The 25,631-nt window shown below is 52.6% G+C and overlaps 1 protein-coding gene across 10 annotated transcripts in view; it reads left to right on the top strand.

The window, feature by feature from the left end:
- The first annotated feature begins 1,177 nt into the window (after nucleotides 1-1,177).
- Nucleotides 1,178-25,631, top strand: part of FGFR2 (fibroblast growth factor receptor 2) — a 108,763-nt gene continuing 84,309 nt past the window's right edge. For all 10 annotated transcript variants that reach the window (XM_047825597.1, XM_047825596.1, XM_047825595.1 and 7 more), the window contains exons 1-2: nucleotides 1,178-1,631; nucleotides 5,591-5,864. In XM_047825597.1, coding sequence (XP_047681553.1) covers nucleotides 5,696-5,864 — 169 coding nt within the window. In that variant the 5' untranslated portion in view covers nucleotides 1,178-1,631; nucleotides 5,591-5,695. The remainder of the gene's footprint in view (nucleotides 1,632-5,590; nucleotides 5,865-25,631) is intronic.

Raw genomic sequence — 25,631 nt, 5'->3', positions numbered from 1 at the left:
CAAATATATATTATTAAACAACAACCCTTTTTTGTTGCAGTTTTTTTTTTAATTTTTTTTTAAGATTTTTTTTTCTTAATGTTTTTATTTATTTTTGAGACAGAGACAGACAGAGCATGAATGGGGGAGGGGCAGAGAGAGAGGGAGACACAGAATCGGAAGCAGGCTCCAGGCTCTGAGCCATCAGCACAGAGCTCGATATGGGGCTCGAACTCACAGACTGTGAGATCATGACCTGAGCCGAAGTCAGACGCTCAACCGACTGAGCCACCCAGGCGCCCCTTTTTTAAATTTTTTAACGTGTATTTATTTTTGAGAGACAGACAGCACGAGCGGGAGAACAGGTGAGAAAGAGAGAGCCACAGAATCCAAGGCAGGATCCAGGCTCAGGGTGGTCGGCATAGAGTCGGATGCGGGGCTCGAACTCGCGCGCGAGGAGATCATGACCTGAGCTAAAGTCGGACGCTCAACCGACTGAGCCACCCAGGCGCCCCTGTTACAGCTTTTCACTTTTTCTATGAGAGGCCAGATCCAAAGTCAGATCTGCCAATAACCAGCTGTGTGGCCCTGGACAAATTACTTAACCTCTCTCATCCTGTCTCCTTATCAGAAACTGGGATTATTACTCTGCAAGGTGGTTGCACCGATGACAAATAACCGGTTCAGTGTGCCCCGCCCGTGGTGGGGGCTCCATAAGCATTGGTTTCTTCTCTCACTGCATTTGGCAGGACAGAAAAGTGCAATGTCCCGCAGACATTTCCAAGCTGCTCTCTCTCTCCTCCAAAAGTTTCAGCTGCATTAAATTTCTCCCCCCTGTTAACAACGTGCGGTCCCTCTAGGGGCAGGGCAGGCAGGCCGTCATTTGTTTTCTGACTTGAACCCAAAACGCAACGCGATCACCCGGCGAACCGTCGGCCTGCGTCCCCTGGGAAGGAAGGGGGCGGTGGCGCGGGTCGAGGCTGTCGCCGCACCTCCGGGTCCCGGCGGTGGCCGGGGTCTCGGGCGGCTCGCGGGCGTCGGGAGCCGCGCGGAGTCCGGGCGGCCGGGCGCGCGGCGCTGATTGGCAGAGCGGGCGCCGCCGTCCAGGAAACGGCTCGGGTTTCAGCGGGGGCGTGACCCGCCGGGAGGGGGCGGCGGCGGCGCGGGCGGCGGCGGCGGCGGAGAGCGCCGCGGAGAGCCGAGCGAGCGGGCGGGCGGCGGGTGCGGAGCGGGCGAGCGAGCGAGCGAGCGAGCGCGGCCGCCACAAAGCTCAGGGCGCCGCGGGGTCTGCGCGCGGCGTAGTCGGCCCGGCGCCGCGACTCCTTCCCGGGCTGCCGGGGCCCGGGCGCCCCGAGGCCGCCGCTTTCCTGGGCGCTCCGAGCGTTCGCGAGTCGCGAGCAAAGTTTGGTGGAGGAGACGCCGAGCCGGAGTCCTTTCTTCCTCTCGCTCCCCAAACCCGAGGGCAGCCGGCGGGCGTCATGCCCGCGCTCCTCCGCAGCCTGGGGTGCGCCTGAAGCCTCGGAGTCTTGGCGCCGGCGCGGACCCGAGGACCACTCTTGTTTGGAGTTTCCCCCCGAGCTCGTCGCTTGCTCCATCCCAACCCACGCCGGGCGCGGGGACAGACCGGCCGCCGGGCAGCGTTGCCATTCAAGGTAATCGCCGTGTCGGGTGCCTCGGGGAGCCTCGCCCGCCGGCAAAGCTGGGGCCGCGGGAGCCCGGGACGCCGGGCGCACTGTCCCCCGAGCGGAGGGCGCGGGGGCACTGGCACGGTGGAGCCTGCTCCCTGTCCTTGGCTCCCTGTCTTTGGCTGCATGGGTGATGGGGGAGCGGGATGCGTGCTGACGGCGGCCGTTCGGGAAGGTCTGCGTTTACTCCTTACCCCCCATCCAGATGCTGACATCTGCCTCTGGCACTGACACCCCCCTCCCTGTCAAACTGCGGCCGGCGCCGTCCCACCGGCCGGCGCGATCCTCCGACCCCAGAGCGGGCAGGCGAGTGGCGGGGCTGCCTCGCTGGTGGCTCGGCCCCGCAGGTCCCGACTTCGGAGGGGTACCTTCGGGGTGGCTCATCCTGGGGTCCGGGGAGCGCCCGCCCTTGTCCCATCCAGGCCGGGCGGGGGTGGGGGGATCCGTCCTTTCCCGGGACGGAGCCGTTGAATGGGGCCCGCGACCTTTCCGTCGGGCTGGCTGTGCTCGGGGGAGGCGGGGTGGCACCTTTGGGGAGGAGGCCGCTCCGGTTCCCCGCTTCAGGCACGGGCGCCCCTAGCCCGCTGCCGCCCTCGGTGCTGGAGGAAGCGCAGCGCGCCTGGGGCTAGGGGGCGAACTGGACCGACTTTTTTCTCGCTCGCCGCCTGTTCAGCCGGCAGCAGCTAGGGCATGTCGAAAGCGCAAGCGAGTTCTAACTTGCGCGCTCCTTCTTTCAGCGCCGGGGCCGCGCCGGGGAGTCAGCCGAGGGCCCTGCGAGACGCCGGCTCCCACTCTCGCGGCCACAGGGCCAGCCTCGGGGGGTCCCGGCCGGGGGCGCCGAGTCTCCGCCGCTCCCCTCCGAGCCCGCTCCCTGCAAACCCTCCTCCGGGCCTGCCTTCCTCTGGCCCAATTCAATAAAACCTACCCTTAAAAGCAAACCTGCTTTCACACTCGGGGCACCCATTATGTGTTTGGTGTGAAACGCTATCAACATTTAAAACCCCATTGTCCCCCGGGTCCCAAATCCCTGTAAATCTTCCACTGGCCACGACTCATTTTCATCTGAAAAGCCTGTTTAGTTTGAATAGAAAAGCAATCAGGCGCCCCTCTCCCTCTCCCTCTCCCTCTCCCTGGAATGTCAATTAAAATGCAGATTTTTCTGAGCTCTTTAGCGCCCCAAGAAGGGGGAGAAACTCTGGATAAATGAAAGAAGTGGCCACAATGAGCCGGGCTGCTGGTGGTTAGGAGTTCCCCAAAGCTGCTGCAAGTTCTCACTGGCTTGCAGGCGTTCACCAAGGGGTGGATTTGCGGTCCTGAGTCAGCCTGTATTTTTTTGAGATTTCAGAATGTTGAGCAGCCCCCGCCCAGATCTGACCCCTTGATAGCTCCCTCCCTTACTCAGCTGGGAAGACGAGGGGGGCAGCAAGGGAGGCTTTGAGGTGGGAGATAGGTCTGCCCCCTGGGGGGACCTGGGCATCCCAACCTTACGTGGCCTTGTTGACTTTCCTGATGTAAGATCTCCCGGGAACAAAGCGCCCAAATGCTCGGCCATGGGTGAGCCGGCAGAGGACAGATAACCTAGGAGCTCAATTAAGGCGGGCACTGTGTTGGTTTGCCTCTTGGAGCGTGGGGGCGGGGGTTGGGAATATTCTGGTAAGTTGAGGAGTCCAGGACAAACCTGGCGTAGGGACCACTTGCCAGCCAGGCTCTCTTGCTTGTCACTTTGCGTGTGTTTGGGGGCAGGTTTGTGCTGAGGTGAAAATGGACCAGGGGAGCGGGTGGCCACGAAGAGCCGTCCATCACAGGGAGGGTGACAACGCCTCCCCTGCCCAGGCTGAGAAGAGAGTTCCCTTTCAAGGGGAAAAATAAACACGCCGGGGCTTTCACTGAGGCTCAGACTCCAGGAAGGATTATGGTATTGAAGGCAGGAAGCCGGGATTGTGGCCGCCAGCGGCATGCTGGGCCTGTGTTCCCAACACCGAGCCTCGGGACCTAATTATCCTGCCTAGGAGGTCCCTTCACACTTTTGTCCACTTTGGTGAGGAGTTGTGCAGACCTGCTGCCTTAGGCCTCCGCCTTCCAGAGATGTGAGCAGGGGGCAGCCTGGGGCCTGGACCCGGTAATGGCTAAAATTCAAGTTTCTGGTGCAAGCTGACCGGTATGAATGAATGGTCTGAGATTTAGCTGAGGTCCCTGACCAGCTTTCTCTGCCTGGAGCAAAGGAAGCCCCCTGGGCTGGGACAGGTGGGTGAGGAGGCCAGGGAAGCAGCCTGGGGGGAAACCTACTAGGATTTAAGGTTGTTTGTGGAGTTGTGTCAGAGGCAGAAAATTCCCATGCATTCTGGAAATGCTTAGTAAATCAATGGGCATGCTTGTGTACTTTCCTCCCACATGTGTGTAGAAATAGATACGGAGTTATCTTTTGAGGCTCTTAACTTCAAGAGGAAAGAAAAGTCAGGGGGAAAAAAAAAACATCCTTCAAGCAATCTGAAAATAGAGGGTGTGCTTGCATGCACGGGCTTTTCTTGCTTTTGCTGTGAATCACACCGTTTCACATGTGCTTTCTCTGCAGCAGACAATTTCTTTTTTCCTTCTCAGGAAATGGTGCAGCAGTCTCTTTTCCCATTTTAATCCTTAGTCAAGGCTAAAAGGAACAGTTTTTCTGATGTAGCTTTGGAGAGGCTCACGCCGTGTTGAAATCTGATGGTATAATTTGAAACCTCAAGTTGGCACGCAGAAAGCCCAGGGCTTAGAGATTTTTGTGTGAAAGGTCTCCCCCCCGCCAATCCTTAATATGTGGTTGGTTCATTTATAGAGTTTATGGAATCTGTGATTGTCTCAGATTTTCTCAAGTTTGTGCATTTCGGTTCGACACGTAGTGATTGAGGATAATGAACGCATTTAAAGTCGTTCGGAATATTTAAGTTTGGGAAGTTCTCTTTGCCTTTGGGTCAAATGGGTGAACAGACCAGGCAGTTGAGCGCCCCCCCCCCCCCCCCCCGTAACTTCTACTGTGAAGTTTCAGCCAATAGATTAGCCTATTGAAAGTCATTGTCCCAATCGCATACCATGACAGTAATTTCCACGTCACCATCGTCGTTCATAACACACCTGCCTTATTCCTCCGAGTTTGCGTCTGCTCTGTTCCTTCACCCGCTCTGTGTGGGTTGAAGACATTTACGAGGCTGGGGGCTGCCAGTAGTCACAGCGGAAGGGGATTCTTCAGGCTTTGAATCTCTTTTTCTTGGATCAGCTGCTTTGAACGTGTTGCAGGTCCGTTCATTCTTCGTAAGAGGCTGCCTGGCGAAAGATTGAAACACATTTCTGTACTGGGAAATGAATCCTGACAACTGTAAACTGGTGGGGATTTTTGGTAGCCTTCCTGGGGTCCCTTTTATTTTGCTGGTCTCCTTTCTTCCTAAGAACAGTGAGGGTGGAGCCAGCCTCTCAGCTGCAGCCCCAGAAATAAGTCTGCAAACAGACGCCTGCGCGATCCAGCTGTCTGAAGCCCAGTTGGCCTAAGAGAAGTTAACAAGGCCGGTGATGCCAACCCGAGCATTGTGAACTTGCTTTTGTAGTTGCCCTTCAAACAAAGGTCACGTTGCTTCTGCTTTTTGAGGGCGGCAGGGGTGACGGTGGAGAGCAGAAGAGAGCGCACCCTGCCCTGATCTGTGTCCCGTCGCTACGCCTCTACTTCTGTTTCTCAAAAGTGTGCTTTTTAAAGATCGGCCCACCCTGCCTCGTGGACCGGGCTGGTGGAAACACCTGGGGCTCTGAGGTGCGGACGCCAGGCATTTGCAGATCATGAAAAGGAACTGTTGGCACATATATTTGGGAAGCTGAGAAGCTGTTTTAGCCCGCTTGGGGTTTCAGCGAATTGGCATCGGGGAGGATTTCACTGACTTCGCCGAATCTCTCTCCTCTAGAGGCTGCAGCAGCTGCAGAAGCAGCAGCAGGACGAGCAGTGGCTGCGGCAGCACCTTGGCTCCTGAGCATCGCAGGCGGTCCATGCGCGCAGAGGAGGTGTGCAGATGGGAGTGACGTCCACATGCAGATATGCAAGAGCTCGGGGGACTGGCACCACCTCACCCATGGTCAGCTGGGGTCGCTTCCTCTGCCTGGTCGTGGTCACCATGGCAACCCTGGCCCTGGCCCGGCCCTCCTTCAATTTAGTGGAGGACACCACGTTAGAGCCGGAAGGTAAGTTCCTTCGTGTCACTCTCAGGGTACCCAAGTTTGTTTGGGGCGTTCGTCCGGGGGAGGTGGCACTGAGGTCAAGGCCTCTTTTAGAATCCGCTGCCCTTGCGTTGTCGGTGAGGCTCTGAGAGCCAGGAGTGGGCTCCCTGCTGCCCCCAAGCCCGAGGTTGCCAGAGAAGGTTCCTTGCTGTAACACCGCAGGCCGGATGGTAGTTTGGTGGTTTCTGGGTGTGTGCGCTTCCCTGCTCTGGGTGAGGGAGCCAGCCTGCACTTCACCTTTCTCCGGTGCCCGGCGGTGCTGCGGGAAGGGGGTGCGTGGAGGTGAAGGCCATCTATAGCTTCCTGCAGGAGCTTTCTTACCGGAGGGAGGGTCTTGCTTCTGATGTAAAGAATTGCTGTTTTCTGACAAAAGGAGCCACGAAGAGAAATTGCCAACATCTGAAATGCTGACATTTTATTTTCATTGTCTAAGGAGAAAAAGAAGCTTCTGAAGTTCAGCCCAGAGACGCTAGACGTATTAGTGTTTTTTTGTTTTTTCTTTTTTTTTTGGCCCTTGTCGTTCATAATACCTGAGCAGTACGTCGCAGAAACTGCAGATTGTGCTTTAGGTAAATTTGGAAGTGAAGGTACCTGGCTGTCTCCCACATCTCTGAGAACTTACAGATCGAACAGGCCATGCACTCTGTTTCAGCCTTGGAAATTTAATTTTAAAGGCACGAAGCCAGTTGGTGAACACTTCAGTGGGGCTGAATTACTCAGCGGGACAGGGTTGGAACCTCCTTCCCGGGTCCTTCTGAGACGACAGTAGCCAAGCCTCCACTTGGTGCGGCGTTGAAATCTGTCATCAGCAGGGAATATTGGGAGCTGAGTTAGTTTTCCAGTGGTAATCCGAGAATAAAACGGCAGATCCCAGCACTCATCGCCACTTAATGAACCTGTTTGCTGAGAGCCCACCTGGTGCTTGCTAAGCTTTGGGGGCGGTCGTGGTCCCGAGTGGTCTGGGGTCAGCTCAGCTGTTCTGGGAGGGCACCCCGCACCGCAGGCTGGAGAGGGACAGAGAGCCGGTCGGGACGACACGGGAAGGAGGGCTGTGTTCCTGCCAGAGGTGAGAGCACCGAGGGAGGGGGCTCCCACTGAGGCCCACGCATGGGTCATAAGAGGATAAGTGAGGGCAACTGTTTTTCTAAAACGGGCCTTACTGGGAGGCAGTCGGGCATTGGCAGCAGCGAGGCCGGTCGGTGCCCCGTCTCACGCAGAGGCATGGGGGCTTTGTGCAAACAGGTGCAGTGACGTCACAGGGGTTTCCACGTCTCCGGGAGGGGGGAGTCTGGTGAGAGTTTGTGTCTGCGACACTCACGGGCTCCAGCCCGGGTGATGATGGCACTGCCTCCTTGTGCTACGTGCTGTGACAGAAGCACACGTGCGATTTGCAGAGGTGATGCCTTTTTAAAGGGCTTAATGAGAGAGAAAAGGTTCCTGGTTTCTGAAAGTCATGCCTGTTCTCTGATTGTGCTGATAATTACAATAGATGTGCTTCCTAATTGCTGATTTTTCCCTGGAGTGCGTGGCTCAGCACTTGCCCACGCAGCTGAGCGGGGGGTTTCCCTACCGGCAACGGCCCAGGTTAGGAAAAAACTGGCATTTTTCATTTCGACTTTCAGGGCAGCCTTATTGGGAGTTTATCGCAACATATAAAGTGTAAACGGTCCTGGAGGACCTCTTTTTTATCATATTTAATTATCAAAGAAAGTTTAAAATATGCGGGAAGAGGTGGGGGCGGAGAGGGGAAGACACAGAGGGCAGCGATGAGGTTCCCCCCAATGGTTCTTTGTGTAACAATTTGTATCCAACAATGAGAGCAGGTCTTTCTAACCTGGGATCTGTGGATGCACTTGGGGGCTGGGGAGGTGTTTGCGAATTCCCCCCCAAGTTGTAGGCAATACTTGGCAAATGTCATTGTCCGCATTTTTCGGGGTTCACAGCTTCCATGAGGTTTGCGTCCAGGATCGTGACAGGTTTAAATTTTTTTTTTTTTCAACAGAGAGAGACAGAGTACGAACGGGGGAGGGGCAGAGAGAGAGGGAGACACAGAATCGGAAACAGGTTCCAGGCTCTGAGCCGTCAGCCCAGAGCCTGACGCGGGGCTCGAACTCGCGGGGCTCGAACTCACGGACCTCGAGATCGTGACCTGGCTGAAGTCGGACGCTTAACCGACTGCGCCACCCAGGCGCCCCAGATCGTGACAGGTTTAAATGGGAAGTGCAGAGGTGCAAAGAAGTGGCTTTGGAAAAGCATTCAACCCCCTCAGCCTCCGTTTCCCTTCCTGTCATCTGACGGTTTGATAAGATGACCTTTAAGGTCTTCTTCGTTAATGCTAAACGAATGGTGATGTCCTCAGGAGCCTTCTGGCAACTCGCCCCAAAAGGTCGCCGGGAGATTTTAGGGTCCCTGGGAGCAGAGAGCAGTAGAGCACACGGCCTGGCATCTCATAAGCACCCAGGACCTGTTCTCATCCTCGTTCCCGATGAGATGGGCGCATGTGTCTGCTCTGTTCTGTGCCCATTGCCACAGTGTCAGGAAACGTGGAGGCTTTTGGGGAGAGTGGGGAAGGAAATCGCTCTCCAACGGAGAAGGCCCTTTGTGGCTCCAGGCAGTTGTGTTTGCTTTCTGTAGGGTCTGTGCTGTCCTGGTAAGTACCGTATTGGCCGTCGATTTGCGTTCTTCCACTCCCAGAGTTTTGCTCTAGCGTCGGAGGTTATTAGCAAGGTAGTCTGATCGTAGATGAAGAAGGGGTTAGCAACTGGAAGCAGACTGACCGACTGGGGACAGCTCCAGTTTAGGGCATGGTCCTGCCGACCTGGGGGGAGAGAGGGAGGATTGGTGGGTGAGTGGGTGTCTGTTGGTTCCAGTGTGTCTTCTGTGGTTCGTCTGACTATAGCTTTGATTAGCATAGGTTCAACCTTAGCCTTCTGTTGCACAAGGCCTCATCTTGGAAGAGTTCTTGGTTTGTTAATTTGGAGGCTCAGAGTAGACGCTGTGTATGGGGCTGGACCAGAGGAGAATGTGTCTGGGGCAAAATGTGACTAAGTTCCAGGAAGGGGCCTGTGCCTAAGACTAGAGAATCCTTTCCAATCTTCTTGGCTCTGTACAATATTACCATATATCATCGTATCGTGTCATCTGTCGTATATCATTTGTCTTCTGGACACTATGAAATGGTAACAGTAGGGTTGGATCTACCCAACCGATTTGCGAAGAAAATAATCTCCAGGAGATTTTAGTTAATATCCCAGTTTAAAAAAGAATATTTTCCGTTGGTGATTCATTGTTGTAGGGAATGGCTGAAGGCTCTAAGCTCGGTTATTGACTCAAAGGGGGTTAGTCCTCAAAGCCAAGTACTGTTCTGTTGATTAATATTCTAATTATTTAAAGTATAATCAAGCTTGATTATCCTGGGGAGGAGGTGACTCTTTCAAGTTTTTTCTGACGTTTTGTCACCTACTCTGGTTAATTAAGTCATTGTTGACCTTAATGATATCTTTGTTTACACCAGCCCAGTAGGAGCTAAAATAAAAGGGCTTTTCCAACCCCAAACCCCTAATTACTTTCCCACCCTCTACAAAGTGTGATTCTGAAAAGCGACAACCTGAGAAGAAAGTAGTTTGCATTTTTTTTTTTTTTTTCCAAACCAATTTTTTTGGCAACCTTCTAAGAGGTCGTGCTGTCCTGGACCAGTGTGTGAGTTGGTCCCAAACTCAAAGGCAGAGTCCGTGAATGAAGAATGCACAAGGAAGTCAGATTTTTCCAGCATGGTTTTAGGTCCTTTGTTACGAGTATTGTAAATGCCGTAATGTCAGCCATACGCATTTAATTGCAAGTTAAGAGAAAAAAGAATATATCCGCATACCAAGAGTGAATGATTTCAAATAATCTTCTGTTTTGTATTATCTGCATCCTTGCTCCTCAGTACGAGTGTTAATATTTAAGAGTTGACTGGAACTTGAGAGTTAGCTTAGGAACAAGGACTTATTCCCGGTCAGTTAAACGAAATGCAGGCTTATGCAGTTAAATACACAATGAAGTACACATTCGTTATTAGCATATAAAGTATTTCACAATTCATAGACAAAGAACTGGGCTAAACATTACCTCCGAGAGCAAAAATCGGGCAAGCCGAAAGAATTGGTGTTTGTATAACTCTCCATGCTCACTCCCTCTGATCCGAATTCAGTGTGTGTGTGTTTTGCCTGTTTATTTTAACCAGTCAAAACACTGAGGACTTTCTCAGGGACAAGCCCCTCACTAGGAACCATAAGTGGTTCTTTTCAAGTCCTTCCGACCCATTTGAGGGTGAGAATTCAGATAACCAGAGCAATCCAATAGGAGAGGTTTCCAGTGTCAGACTTAATGAATAATTACGTGGTTATGAAATACCTAGGGTAGTGTTTAAACAGGAAGAGCCTTGTTCAATGTTCACATTCTCCAGAAAATGTATCTAGTGGTCCTTCAGCCTGCAGTCTGTTGTTCCCGTGTTTGCTTTTTCCAGGGTAATTGTTAAAAGGCTACCTCCCACCCTTTTTCATCAGGGTCTGGCTTAATTTCCCATTTCCATGGAAGCTGTCTGATTTTACTCTTTCGAGGGGAAGGGGGGACATTGGTTTTGGGGCGCCAGGTAGGCAACGCGGCTGGTGTGCCCCTCTCTACTCGCTGTCCCGATTGGATTCTTAGCACGGTGACTTGTCCGTGGGCAGGCAATTCAGAGATTCTTTTCTGCAAGTTTTCCAGGCTGTCCCACCAATGATTCCGAACCAGTGGGTTGACTGCCACCGTGCAGAAATGCCTGTGATCGTTATCATTCGGGCGCCTCGAGGAACGACTCTAGCCTTAGGTTTTGAGTTCTTTTCACCCGTTTGCTGTATCCGCTTGGGGAGACTGAGCGATGGCTCTGCGTTTCCAGCTCTCCCTTCGTGGTGGCGCCTGATGTCGGTCACTGTGCCACACCTGTGCCCCACGTGCTTCTCACTTGCCTTCTTAGCGTGGTTTCTTTTAACTGATGGTGACTGTGTTCGAGGCTGTATGGGCTGAAGAGGGAGCCTGATGTAGGGGCTGAACCTTCAGCCTTAGCTGAAGGGGGGTGGGTTTACTGAGCAGTGATGTTTCAGCATCATTGTATCCAAGACGAACAAACCCCTAAGAACTCAGCTTTGACTTGTTAGAGGCTCTTGGGCTTGAGATTTTATTATTTAAAAAATTTTTTTTCCTCTTTTTTTAGTTCATTTTGAGGGAGAGAGAGCGAGCGAGCGCACGAGCAGGGGAGGGGTGGAGAGAGGTAGAGACAGAATCCCACCCAGGCCTCATGCCATCACTGTGGAGCCTGATGCGGGGCTCGAATTCATGAACCGTGAGATCATGACCTGAGCGGAGATTAAGAGTTGGATACTGGGGCGCCTGGGTGGCGCAGTCGGTTAAGCGTCCGACTTCAGCCAGGTCACGATCTCTCGGTCCGTGAGTTCGAGCCCCGCGTCGGGCTCTGGGCTGATGGCTCAGAGCCTGGAGCCTGTTTCCGATTCTGTGTCTCCCTCTCTCTCTGCCCCTCCCCCGTTCATGCTCTGTCTCTCTCTGTCCCAAAAATAAATAAACGTTGAAAAAAAAAATTAAAAAAAAAAAAAAAAAAAAGAGTTGGATACTTAACTGACTGAGCCACCCAGGAACCCCAAGATTTTGTTTTTTTAATTTTTATTTATTTCATTATTTAAAAAAAAATTAAAAAAAATTTTTTTTAATGTTTATTTGCTTTTTTTTTTTTTTTTTTTAAATTTTTTTTCAACGTTTATTTATTTTTGGGACAGAGAGAGACAGAGCATGAACGGGGGAGGGGCAGAGAGAGAGGGACACACAGAATCGGAAACAGGCTCCAGGCTCTGAGCCATCAGCCCAGAGCCTGACGCGGGGCTCGAACTCCCAGACCGCGAGATCGTGACCTGGCTGAAGTTGGACGCTTAACCGACTGCGCCACCCAGGCGCCCCAATGTTTATTTGCTTTTGAGACAGAGAAAGACAGTCTGAACGGGGGAGGGTCAGAGAGAGGGAGGCACAGAATCTGAAGCAGGCTCCAGGCTCCGAGCCTTCAGCACAGAGCCAGACGCGGGGCTCGAACTCACGGAGTGTGAGATCACGACCTGAGCCGAAGTCAGATGCTCAACCAACTGAGCCACCCAGGCGCCCCCGCAAAATATTTTTTAACGTTTATTCATTTTTGAGAGACATAGAGCACTAGTGGGGGAGGGGCAGAGAGAGGGAGGCACAGGATCCAAAGCAGGCTCCAGGCTCTGAGCTGTCAGCACAGAGCCCAATGTGGGGCTCAAACCCACAAACCCTGGGATCATGACCTGAGCCCAAGTCAGACGCTCAACCGACTGAGCCACTCAGGCGCCCCACATTATTTTTTCTAAAGTAAGCTCTGCATCCAGCATGAGGCTTGAACTCATGACCCTGAGATCAAAAGTCACCTGCTCTACAGACTGAGCCAGCTAAGGGCCTTGGACTTGAGATTTTAAAGCCGTGCATAACTCGTGTTCCATTTTGGGGAAAATGTTTATCTTCACACAAAGCCTTAAGGCTTTCTGGCAGCCGTTGAGTCTCCACAAACTGGCCACTTCTCCTGCTTACCCAGGTAGACCTACAGTGACCCAGCTGATTGAGCTCTGGCCTTCTCGAATTAGGGAGTGTGTAAAGAGGACGTAGGGAAAGGAGCCTGAGGCCAGGCTCTTTAAATAAGTCTGGTTGAACAAGCTGCGGGCCATGTTACTATAATGATTCTGTGTGTGTGGGAGAGGTCGCCTTCTGCAATTAACAAAGATTACACTTGCAATCCCCCCCCCCCCTCCGCCGCCGCCTCCTTGCTCTGATCTATGGCTATCCCTTTTTAAAAGGGCATGATAGAGGGGTGGCTGATGGCTCGGTTGGTTAAGCCTCTGATTCTCGATTTCGGCTCAGGTCAAGATCTCACAGTGGGTGGGATCAAGCCCCACATCGGTCTCTGTGTTGACAGCCTGGAACCTGCTTGGGATTCTCTCTCTCCTCTCTCTGCCCCTCTCCTGCTTGTGTTCCCCTCCTCAAAGTAAATAATAAACATTTTCTTAAAAATGCCTTTTTAAAAGGGCATGATAGAAAATCCAAAATGGTAGCTGCAAATGCGGTGCTTATGGGCTTCATTTATAGAATTTCAAGTTTTTTTCTGCTTCTGTATTCATACAGAAGGATATTTCCTGATTAGGACGGACTGTGGTTGACCTTGAAGAGTGTACGTCCTGTAAAGGCTTTAGGTTTAAGTCATGCTTTAGGTTTTCAGTAATTTTGGTTTTGGGAAAGTTGCACCATGATGGAGTTGTAAGACTCTGGGTGTGAACTGTTGTCATTTATTCCACTTTGGAATACGTAAGTAATTACGCCCCGTTCTGGACTTTTGCCACTTCATGTGAATATTGAGAATTTCAGATTCTTCTTGTACTGAGTCAGGGAGCTAAGCTGTGGAATATTCTTTCCTTTAACCCCTTGTCCAACTAGAGAATGGTAAATTCCATGTCCTGGATGGATGGAATGCACGTATATGGAATTTCAGGTTATGGTGAACATGTTTTATGAGGAGGTCAAAACCCAGCTTATAAGGAAAGTTCTGATATGTTCAGGAATGAGGACATGGGACATATTTATTTGTGTGATTTATATATCACCTTTCCTGGAAGAGAAAGAACTCCATTCTGGGCTCTGACACTGATCAACTCTACATAAATTGTCATGGTCCTTTCCTAACTGTAGAACTCCTTCTTTGTCATTCTATGTGGTCTCTTTTTACACATGACTGTTTACTGTTAAGGTTGTCCATACCTGACCAGTTGTAATGTTTTAAAGATATATCGACATCATAAAGGCCAGTTTTGTGTGTTGGCTGGGGAGCAGGGTGGGAGGGACTATAAAATGAAAATAAAGATCTTTGTGGTGACAAATTTAGGGTTTAAGCTTTTTTGAAAGCCCTCAAACTTCAGATTCTTAGTTGACAGTGAGATTGCTCTATAGGAAGGCATGTGGCTGCCTTTAAGGGTCTCCCTCCTTGTCCACCACGCTTCCTGGGTTTCCACCAAATGTGTTGCATTCTTAGCTGATAAAAGGGGGGGGGGGTGCCCAATTGAATCTGTATCCTAAACATTATAAATGTTTCAAACTTAAAACACATCTTGAAAAGACCAAATATCCCCTATAAAATTAACTTAAATTCTTCATCTGAATCCATAAAGACGAATAAAATACTGTTTTTAATGTTCATTTATTTTTGAGAGAGAAAGCATGAGCGGGCAAGGGGCAGAGAGAGAATGGGAGACAGGCTTTGAAGCAGGCTCTGGGCTGAGAGCAGAGAGCCTGATGTGGGGCTCAAACCCACACACTGGGAGATCATGACCTGAGCCAGAGTTCGACGCTTAGCCCACTGAGCCACCCAGGCGCCCTGAATAAAATAAGTTTGAGTGGCATGCGATGTGCTGTCTGGGGACAAAAGCACAGAAGGAACTTGGCCTTGGGCTTAGGCAAGACCGACTTGAATCACTCCCCTATCTACTGCTGCTGTGACTTCGTATAAGGTAGATAATCACTTTGAGCCTGCCTTTCTTTATCTGAAACTGGCCAATGATATCTATGTGAGGGGGCGGGGATGTGAATATGAGGCAAATGGGTGTAGAACTCTCTCTCTCCATCCCCATCCTCACTTTCTTGTCAATGTAAAAACCTGATACAGGATTTAAAACCAAGATTTCAGGGGCACCTGTGTGGCGACTCAGTTGGTTAAGTATCCGACTCTTGATCTCAGCCCCGCTCTTGGTCTCAGGGGTGTGAGTTCAAGCCCTGCATTGGGCTCTGTGTGGGCGTGAAGGCTCCTTTTTAAAAAGGAAAAAGAAAAAGCCAGTATTTCAGGCATGTTTACTAGATCTTCTGATGGGAAGCGTTTGCATTAATCAAAATAGAAAGCGTGCTGTAGGCCGTTTATCCATCCCTCCGTATCGTCTTGGGCGTTTTTGTAAGTTTGGACTTCAGCAATGTGATCATCTTGCTGCTTGCAGTCTAAAAGGTTCAGGGTTGACCTATTTTCCCTGTAGGAAAAAAAAACGTGTTTGCCGCTTTGTAATAATTGTAGGACACGCTCTTCATGGAGAGCAATACACTTTGGCAAGGAACGGGTTTTCTGTTTGAGGCTTCCAAAGGATTGCCGTTAGGCCCTGTGAAGAAGGACGGAGACAGGGTTGGGGGGTGGGGGATGGGGGTGGGGTGTAGCGTGCTCTGCTTTTGTCCAGGCCACTGAGGGGAGCGCCGGAGCAAGTTACTGTCGTTCCTGCCAAGTTTAACTGCAGCGACTCCCCTGGGCAGCCTGCTGGGTGTTCCTACCTGGGCAGGTAGCTGGGCTTCCGGACTTTATGGAAGGGAAGGAAATTGTCAGGGGACCTACACTACTGAGGGGGAGGAGCTGAGCAATCATTTGCATGTTATACCCCTGTGGGGTCGTTTGATTGGACAAGCAGGCGTGTGAGGGGGCGTGGTCAGTGTGGATGCATGCATGGGGTCATTTTTTTTTTAGCCCATTCCTTGAGAGGGCAATGATAACGGTAGCTCTCATGACCATTTATTGAGTGCCTGCTGTGTGTCAGCCGCAGTGCTAGGTTCCTTGACATCTATCCTCTCTAATCTTTTCTCCCCCTGTTTTATTGAGATACGATAGACTCACAGCACGGCGTAAGTATAAGGTGTACGGCAGGATGATTGGACTTACGTAAATCATTTCGTGATTATCGCAAGTAGTTTAAGATCTCCTACCGATGAAAAAGAGAAAAGAATATTTTTCCTTGTGATGAGAACTCTCAGGATCTATTGCCTGGAAAACTTTCACATACGCCACACGGCCATGGTGATGATAGTCATTGTGTTGTGCATTACATCCCTAGAACTGTTTTTTTTTTTTTTTTTTTTTTAGTTTATTTATTTATTTATTTTGAGACACAGAGAGCGTGAGCAGGGGAGGGGCAGAGAGAGAGGGGAAGAGAGGGAGTCCCATGCAGGTGTTCATCGCGGAGCCCGATGCGGGGCTTGATTTCACCACCATGAGATTGTGACCTGAGCTGAATTCAAGAGTCGGACGCTTAACTGACTGAGCCCCCCGGGTGCCCTGGCCTAGTCCTTGTTTATGTCACAACAAAAAAAAGTTTGTACTTTTTGACCACCTTCCTGCAGTTCCTCTGCCCCCATCTCTAATCTTAATCATCCAGCTGACCCCCGGGTAATTCATGTTCCCATTTTATGGACGAGACTCTTGACTGAGACCCTTGGAGATGAAATGTTTCCTCCAAGACTCTACAGCGGGCGTGGGCCCCGGCCTTGGGGTGAATTTCTTGGCAAAAGGAAGGTTTATCGATTGATTCCTTTCCTTTCCCCGAGCAGGGGGGTCCTCTGTGGCATATGGTAGGACGGCCTCGTCATTCTTTCCGAAATATGTCATTTGACTGTTAAACATGTAAGGATGCTGCTGGGTGATTCTGTCTCTTCCCCACATACCCACACCTATTTTCCTAAAGCTGTTTGAAGAAAAGTCCTGGGCAATTAAACCACTGCAATAATTACCACTTTGTGATTCTCCGAGAACGGCCTCTGGTGATATGCAGCTTACTAGTAAAAGGCCAACCCTTTTCCTGCCCAGGAGACTGGAGGGAGATGCCTTGAGGCCCAGTTAGTGACCCCCGGCTCAGTCACCCAGCAGGAGCTCAGGCAGGTAGGCCTGACTGGTCTGGTATTTGCCCATTTGCTCAGAAGCCAACTCAGCGGAGTGGGAGCAGACCATCCCGTTTTTCCTTGTCCCAGATGCTTCTGGCCGTTTGCCCTGGCACTGCTAACTAAATGTTTGCCTTTTTGCTTGTCACTTTAATAGTACGTCAGACTTCTCTCCAGCGTGTCCGATTCTCGGTTGGGTCAAGGCCCACCTGCGCAGACGGGGGCTCCTACCACCTACGGTCATGGAAACGACAAATGTCAGGGCCTCCCTGGCCCTTGACGACGCCGGGGCAAAAGTGGGGAACAAAGAGAACATCTAAGAATGGAAAGGCAGAAGCAGCAATCCCCACGCCTCCTCTTGGCCAGGAGGGGCGTCCCAAGGGGAGGAAGAGGCTGAGCAGTAGAGCCATTTTTAAAGCAAACAAAAATTCATTTTGGGTGGTTAAAAAAAGGTGGCTTCTGAGGGGAGCTTGCTAGACCTGGAGGTGACTTGGGCCTGGTTTAGTCCGCTGGACCTTGCACTGAACTTGCACGGTGAATGCGGAGCGTCCGGGGTCGCAGGTGTTCAGAAGGGGGGCTCAGCGTTGGAGAGGAGGTGTTGAATGCTTGGCGGGGGGGAACCTGCAGCTTCCTCTCTTAGCCTCGCAGCCCTGGTAGGGGGACAACTGCCAGAGCTTGGCAGACACAGGTCATCAACCCTTTACAGACTGTGGCGTAATTTTTTAAATGTTTATTTTTGAGAGAGAGAGAGAGATTGGGAGAGAGAGAGAGACAGACAGAGAACGAGGGAGACACAGAATCTGAAGCAGGCTCCAGGCTCTGGGCTGTCAGCACAGAGCCCGACGCGGGGCTCGAACCCACAGACCGCGAGATCGTGACCTGAGTGGAAGTCAGATGCTTAACCGGCTGAGCCACCCAGGTGCCCCCCGGATACATTTTTTGAAACCCTACCATGTGTTGAGTTCTGTGGGCATAGAATGGCAAGCCAAAAACAGTCTCAAGTCCTATGAATGGGGGGCGGGGGGGGGCATAGATCTTTGTCAAATAATTGCCAAAACGAGGCCCTGGTTCCAGTCCTGGGTGCAGGTGCTCTGAAGAAGAAGCATGGTGGGTCTCAAAGGGTCGCAGGAACCCTGAGGAAGCCGGGGTGCCGCTTGAAGGAGACCCCCCTGCATCAGCCCCAGTCAGTCCCAGCCACATGTGCCTGCCAGCTCTTCCCCTGCCCAGTTTGGGAACCATCCAGGGCCTGGCTCCTCCGCTGTCCCCCGTCAGGTTCCGCTTGTTGCCGAGAGGTGCCCGTCTTTGCAGGTAGGGCCTGTGAACAGGTTTGGGTCAAGGGTAGCTCTCAGCCGCCTCCTTGACAAGTCTCTTTTCTGCCGCTGCAGTTTCTTACCAGGCTAACATGGAGGCCGGAGGTGGTGGAAGGCAGGGGAGCCTGGGTAGTGAACTCCGAGAGTGGGGCCTCGGCCGAGGACCTGGGCATTTAAATAAGGCTCCCTCCTTTCCCCGGAGCAGGGTGGGGCACAGTCTTGCTTAAGAGGGGCAGGTGTGCCAAGATGCTTGGGGGCCCAGCATAGCCCCTCCCGAGGTGAACTCGCTCTGATGGGTTTTGAAAGGGGCTGGGCTCTGCGTGGAGAAGTGGAAACTCTTCAAAGTTTGCTTTCCAGAAGGTTTGACCTCTTTGCAGATACACGGCTTAGGGCCTAGGAGAAAGGCTAACCCTGGTGGCACCCTTCTAGATTTGGAATTTCCTGAATGAACGAACGTGCTTCCAGTCCTGGGGCACAGGATTCCCCACGCAGGAATTTTCCTTTTTTTCTGTAAGTCACTGGAGAAAAGCGGGCAAGGGGCAAAGCCAGCTGGGGACGTGCCCCACCCGCCGCAGCGGCTCCCTGCCCCTGCTGACTTTAGGGGAAACCCCTCCAAGAGGTCATTCCGACCCAGCTGCTTGCTAAAGACCCCTCGGGCTATGAATCTGTGCCTTCAGCCTCAACAAGATTTCTGCACCAGGCTGGCCCGAACTTGCTGAGGCCTGAGTTGCCAGATCTAGCCGTTCAAAGGAGGAGGGCCATCTGTTTCCCAGTTTCCAGCTGCTAGCCCTTCATTTGTAAATGGCCGGGATGCTGCTGGGGGGGTGGGGGGGGAACCGGGTCTGGGGACACAGCTGCAGGCTCTGAACAAGTGTTGGAACTGGGGTCCTGCTGAGAGGAGAAAGGTCCAGCCCTTTAAGTCAACTTGCTCAAAGGTACTGCACAAGGCCCGGAGTTGAAGATCAGGAGGCCAAGAGGCGTGCCCTTGCCTTCCTGGAGTAACTCTTACCCCGCCCCCTTATCCTTTTCTTTGGTCCCTGGGGCGCTTTAAAAATATTCACTTATTCTGAAAGTACGTATTGAGGGAAGGGCTGGGGGAAAATGTCACCTAGGATTTCGACACGATCTGACCTTTGGGGGACTTGCAGGCCACATGTACCCACTTAGTATGCACTGTGGACTGTTTATGTCCGTGTCAGGGAGGTGATCGGGTCCCGGAAGCAGGTTCTAGGAGCCAGGAGTAACCCTAAGTGTGGAATGGTGACCGTCCCGGAAAACTTGCTTCTGGAATGTCGTCACAGTGCTGGCTTAGGGCATGCTCTCTGGAAAGCAGGCCCATCAGCCCCGTGCTGTTACAGGCTCCTGATGCTTGGGTGCCATGCGGGGCACAGGTGGGCGCCTTGCCGGAGGGGTTTGGTGTTCAGGGCTCCTCCCGGCATGCTCTGGGGTTGTGATAAGGCATCTGGTCCGGGGAACTCTGTAGGGGTTTCTGTGGTCCACATGTAAATATCTGGTATCCCCGATTTGTTGGATAGGTGAACCGTAGATGCTGTTTTAATAAGCCAAGGCCTCTTCCCTCACTAAAGTCATCAAACAGGTGTCATTGGCATTGATAACAACTCTCTCCCAAGATCCTTGGATGTTTAGTTCCATTTGCCAGAGATGGACACTTAGGTAACTTACATAGATACGACCTGACAGATTTATACATTTGAAAGAAAACCTTGTTTTAAAGTCAGAGTAAGGCAAATCAGCCTTACCATGAGGTAGGGGGAAAGAATCTGATCACTTAGGAGTCAAGCTATAACCTACACACAGGCGCCCAGGCCCACCCTGGCCGGAACTGGGGTGAGGGGTGCTTTTCCTCAGATGAGTTCCCACCGCCCACCTTAGGGGTTACAAAGACCTTCCCAGGCAGCCTCTTGGTTTGTCCTTGTGATGACCTTGACCAGCAGCAGGCTAGCCCGGAGGTGTTTCCCTGTTCTGTAAACTGGGGCTCAGACTCAGGTGATGGGAAGGGGCTGTCCACGTTGATGTGGGTTCATCCCTGCAAAACCAGGTCTCCGACTCTCTCGTCCTTGGACACTGGTGCTGAACTTCTCACAGTATGGTCTTTGGACCAGCAGCATTAGCATTATCTGGGAGCTGGTGGGAATCTCAGAAGCTCAGACCCTACTCCACAACTACTGACCCAGAAACGTTGGAGCTGTGTTTTAATAGGCTGTCCAGGTGGTCTTTATGCAGAAGAAAGTCTGAGAAGCACTGCTGATCCCCCCCACCGAAGAAGGTCATTCGGAGAGGGTCGGGTCGGTGGGGGAGGCGGCTGTATTTTGCTCTGTAGGTTCGAGGTGAACAAACAAAGGCTGTAGTGTCTTGGAGATGAGAACAGCGCGGGCTGTGTTGACGGGAGGCAGGGATTTTCGCAGAGGGGCTGATATTTGAGCTGGGCTCTGAAGGCTGAATAGGAGCCTGCCGGGCAGAGTAGTGGGGCAAGGTAACGGGCAGAGGAAACAGTGCCCACGAGAACAGACAAGTCTAGGGCATGAGGGAGAAGAAGATGGAGGGGGGATGTGGGGCCTCACGCAACCGTGGCCTTAATGTGGGGAATATTCTTTGGGTTTTACCCTGTCAGTGTGTGGAGTGGTCTCTGTCTTTTATTTATTTATTTAATTTCATTTCATTCGTTCATTCATTCATTCATTCATTCAATTAAAGGTCAGTTTTGTTTCCCAGGTTGCTCTGGGGGTCCGCGGTGGATACATGGGGTGGACTGGGGGGGGAGGGGGCAAGGCAGAGGTCTTTTGGAGAGAAGGTGGGGACCTGCAGGGGTGAGGTCTTGCCCTTGTTCTCTTTTCAGAGAACAGGAGTGCAGATGTGGGGCCTGGTGGGATGGGAGGCAGGAGGGAGAAGCGGGGGGCTTCAGGGCCGAGTTGGAGCTGAGTTGATGTCAGCCAGGGGCTGCTGGAGGGGAAGAGGGGGAAGGGCACTTGCTTGTTTTGGGCGGCACCTCCGAAGACAAGGTCAGGTGATGTGCTCCCTCAGGCAGGTGGAAGGAGGAACCTTCCAGCAGGGACTTGAGACGTGGAGGGGGCAGGGAAAGCTGCAGAGGTGGGCCAAGCAGAGTATAGGGAAGGGACCACAAGAGCCAGGGGCGGGCTTCTGAGCATATTCGCAGATACGGGGGAGTGCGGAAGGAGGAGGTCCCAGAGAGGCAAGACCTCCGCCACACCGCTCTGTTCTTAGGAACACTCACACACGTGCACAAGCAGAAGACAGAACGACACGACGGATGATTAACACTAAGCTATGTGTTAGGGGCTCTAGAAACAGAACAGAAGGTTCCCCTTTGTCTTCTTACATCCCCAGGCTTCCGTGTTGAGAACACCTGGTTAGGTGGCTTTTCTGTCTCTCACACGTAGTCTGCTGCAGCTGAGGAGTAATGATTTCAGCTAGAAGGTCTTCCCGCTGGTACATTCGAGGTCCTGCCGAGTGGCAGCGGCCCCGAGCTAGGTGCTTTCCGTGTGCGCGCTTGTTATCATCAGTCCTGGTTTGCAGGCGAAGACACAGGAAGCGATCACACCATTTGTCAGCGGCAGAGTTGGAACTTAGGTCGGTTCTCAGCCTGTTCTTGCCTTTTCTTTTCTTTTCTTTTCTTTATTTTTAAAAAAAAATTTTTTTTTTCTTCAACGTTTTTTATTTATTTTTGGGACAGAGAGAGACAGAGCATGAATGGGGGAGGGGCAGAGAGAGAGGGAGACACAGAATCGGAAACTGGCTCCAGGCTCTGAGCCGTCAGCCCAGAGCCCGACGTGGGGCTCGAACTCACGGACCGCGAGATCGTGACCTGGCTGAAGTTGGACGCTTAACCGACTGCACCACCCAGGTGCCCCTCTTTTCTTTATTTTTAACGTGTGTTTATTTTGAGAGAGAGTGAGAGCGGGGGAGGGGCAGAGAGCACGAGAATCCCAAGCAGGCTCTGCACCTACAGCGAGGAGCCCGATGGCCGGGCTCGAACTCCCCAACCGTGAGATCGTGACCTGAGCTGAAACCAAGAGAGGTGGACACGTAACCGTCTGAGCCACCCAGGCGCCCCTGTTCTTGCCTTTTTCTGAAGAGCGCCCAGGGAGGGGACAGAGATGGGACCAGAGCCTTAATGCTAGGGTACCGGGAAGAGCTCAGGGACCAGCTGTGGGAATTGAAGCAGCCTCTGATGAGCAAGGTGGCTTTTTACCACGTTCAGAACCGGAGATGACGCGTTCGTTTTATAGGCGACACCTCAGCAGGGTCACTCCTGATCTCAACGATGGTGATATAGGTCCTGCAATACAGGTCCGGCAAATCGTATTCATTCCTTCATTCCATGACCTCCTTGGGAGGCCCTCCCCACCTCCCAGTTCCCTTCCCGATACAGGGAGTATGAAACCTTCCCTCTGGGAGATTCGTGGACACTAGACAATCTGATGGCATGCTTGGGAAATTCTTTTGAACAGAGGGCCCGGTGTGGAAGTTTTTGCTCAAGCAGAGCTGCTGGTATCCAGGGACTTTATGCAGATGGCACTGATTCCGTACCTGCATCCCGGTGGTCCAGTGGAAATTTTGCTGTCGTAAACATAAGAGTTTGGTGCAGGTGTTGGGACCGGGGAGAAAACCTTCCTTTTTATGCCCCCTCCCCGCCCCCCTTTTGGAGAACGTGATTCACTGACAGCCTGAAACATCAGGATCAAAAGGAGAGAGGGGTTGCTGGCAGAATAGGCAGTGAATATTGCCACTTGGGGTCCAAATCTTGGGTGATCACGGTGACTCCTGCTTCCCCGAGGGCATTCTTAGGCACGTCACGATTTCTACGTTACTCTTTTCTCATGGGCAGCTGCATCATTTCTTTCCAGACTTGGAAAGCTGTTCCCCACGCATCTCAAAGATAGACCTAAATTATATGAGGGGTGTGCCTAAATATATAATTTTTAATGGTTGCCATATTGGAAACATATGCCATTATCCCATCTGATCATGAGGAATGTGAGCCAGTCCAGAATTTCTGGAACAGGCAGGCTACTGTGGCAGAGGTAGCTATTAGTGGTTGTTACAGCCCCCGTGGAACCGACGGGGAGGTTTTAAGTGCTGACGTGTGTCTGTAAGACACCCCAACAATTGGCCGGGAAGAGAACTGCGGCCTCTCGGCCTGTTTACGTATCTGTGGCTCATTGCTCTGACTTCTTTGTGTCCCCCGTTTTTATGTTGGCTGTATTTCTCGAGGCAGAGAACTTTCATCTTTATATTGCACAGAGTGTTTGTCTCTCCCTCCTGCCTCTTAAAGTACCAGTAGCACCTATGCCTTATAAGGCCTCCGTTTCATGACAGGATTTTTGTCTTCTGCAAGTCCCTTCTTGCAAAGGGGAAGCTCTCAGGATGTCTGAGACGGAACAGCCCGCTCTCTGCCGCCCCTGCTTTCACTGTCTGTGCATCTGCGGGACCCCCCCTCCCCGCTCCCCTCCGTGGGTAGGGCCCACGGGGACCCCCCCCCCCCCCCCCCCGCTCCCCTCCGTGGGTAGGGCCCACGGGGCGGGGGCGGTCATTTCTGACTTCCTTGTGGGGACCCCGGTACCTTTGTGTCTTTCTGTTGGTGAGATTTGGTGCCCGGCAGAATGATCTGGGCCTTCGGCCTCTCCGGGTTACTGAAAAGCTGTGATGTAATGCCCGACGTCTCGACTGCCCAGCCTCCCTCAGGTCCAGCTTGTAAAAATGCTTCAGGACAGCGGTGTGTATGAGGGGGGTTGGTATTCCAATTCCCATGGACAGAAAATTGGGTATCGGCCAGTTAAAACTTCGGACTGGGACCGTGGCGTGGCCGCTTCAGGCCATCTTAAAGAGCGGGAGGGTGAGTCGAGGCTAACCGGAACAGACAGGCTCAGCCGCCGCTTACCGCCGTGTGTGTCGCGCGCTGTGACATTGCAGTGACATTTGCAGCTTTATTTTGTGCGCTGCTGTCTCAGGACCTTGGCAGGCCCACAGCAGTGATATCTGTTCCTCTGGTACAGGGTGGTGGAGGGAGGGCAGCACCAGGAAGCCCGAGGCTGGTTGACGGCTCTGCTCCCAGTGCTGGCGTGACGGTTCCCGTGGGAGCGCCGAGCTGCGACCAGAGGCACACGTTTGTGTCCCCGTGGCCCGCGCCCTGCCACCCGCCCGGCCTCTCCTCCAGCTCCAGGCCCCGGGTGGGGGGACGATCTGTTTCCCGAGTTCTCTCTCTCTTTCTCCCTTTCTGATCCTTTCTGGAGGAATGCGTTTGGGGCTCAGATGCCCCTGACTTTCTGACCGGGAGCATCTTCGGGGGCCGCGTCGCAGGGGCCCCGCCACACTGCATCCTCGAAGCCGGGGTTCCTGCCTCTTAGCTGCGAGCATCTTGACATTTGGAAAGGCGCCGTCCCGAGGAAACCCCAGAAAAGGCTTTACCTTGTGAAGTGCGACGTCACCGTCCCGCCGGCCTTCGCCGCTTTGTTGGCCCCGGACCGTGTCAACCTGCCGTCCACCCTCCAGCAGGCGATCGGACGGGGCGAGCCGCGGGCTTCCCATCTGTTCCCTGTTTGCATTTGGGCGCCATTTCAAAAACCACACGGGAAAGTTTATAGGCAAACATTATAAAAAGTGACAGTCTGCAGTGCTGCTATGGCTGGTCTGGCAACATAAAGCGTTACCTGAAATAGCTTACTGTTCCAAACTCCCTCCCTGCTTCAGCTGTCCCGGGACGGCCCTGCTGGTGACACGGGGGAGGGACCCAGGGACGTGTGCGTTGAAGTCGCATAAGTCACGGCCCTTCTGGACTTTGACAGGCTGTCCCCTCCCCGGGCTCTGGGCGCATACAGGCCAGGGTTTGCTTCCCTGTGCTTGTTTACCCGGAGGTGAACACCTGCGGCTTGGAGCCAGTGACGTTGGCATGACGTCACTCTGAGAGGTCATGATCCCCGCCCTCACCTGCTGAGGGCTGTCCCCCCGCCTCAGTGTCCTTCTCTTCCCAGATGAGGCCCCTCTGCTGCCCACGGCAGGGACCGCACAGGCTGCATGCTGGGGACGGGCTACAGGAGTGCCCGTTCTCTCGTTCTTTTAATATCCACGTAGTCACTTGGATATTAAGAAAAAAAGCTGTGTGATCACTCTCTGCTGGTACTTCTCGGCCTTCGAAACCTCCGGGGAGCAAGTCGAAGTTGATGCACCCACCGTGTGCATGTGACGCGTAGAAACCAGCACGGTGAGCCCTCCAGGGGACCGGGGTCACCTCGCCTGCTTCTCCCCTTGGCCGTTTTAGGTCTCTGTGACAATGTCGGACTCTGGCGTGTGTGTGTGTGTGTGTGTGTGTGTGTGTGTGTGTGTGTGTTTTCCCACTTTGAATTACTGTTATGAAAGGTGGACAGAATTTTGTGTCTGTCTGTGGACGTCTCTGAAAGAATATCTGGTGTGGAGCAGAGTGGCTTCTGGAACCTTCCCCCATTGTGTTTTGGCAGGATCAGACGAGGGACAAGGTTGGACTGGGCGCTCCCTGTGGATTTCTCCCCCGCTCTGCGTAAGAAAGGTTAAAAGTAAGCTGTAGCACCAGAAAAAAAAAAACCAAAACAAATCCAGGAAACATTAATATGACTATAAAAGGTATTGTTTAAATCTCCCG

The sequence above is a fragment of the Prionailurus viverrinus genome, chromosome D2, assembly GCF_022837055.1.
Source record: "Prionailurus viverrinus isolate Anna chromosome D2, UM_Priviv_1.0, whole genome shotgun sequence".
Lineage (NCBI taxonomy): Eukaryota > Metazoa > Chordata > Mammalia > Carnivora > Felidae > Prionailurus > Prionailurus viverrinus.
The sequence above is the reverse complement of the archived record's forward strand: the minus strand, read 5'-3'. Positions and strand labels throughout refer to the sequence as shown.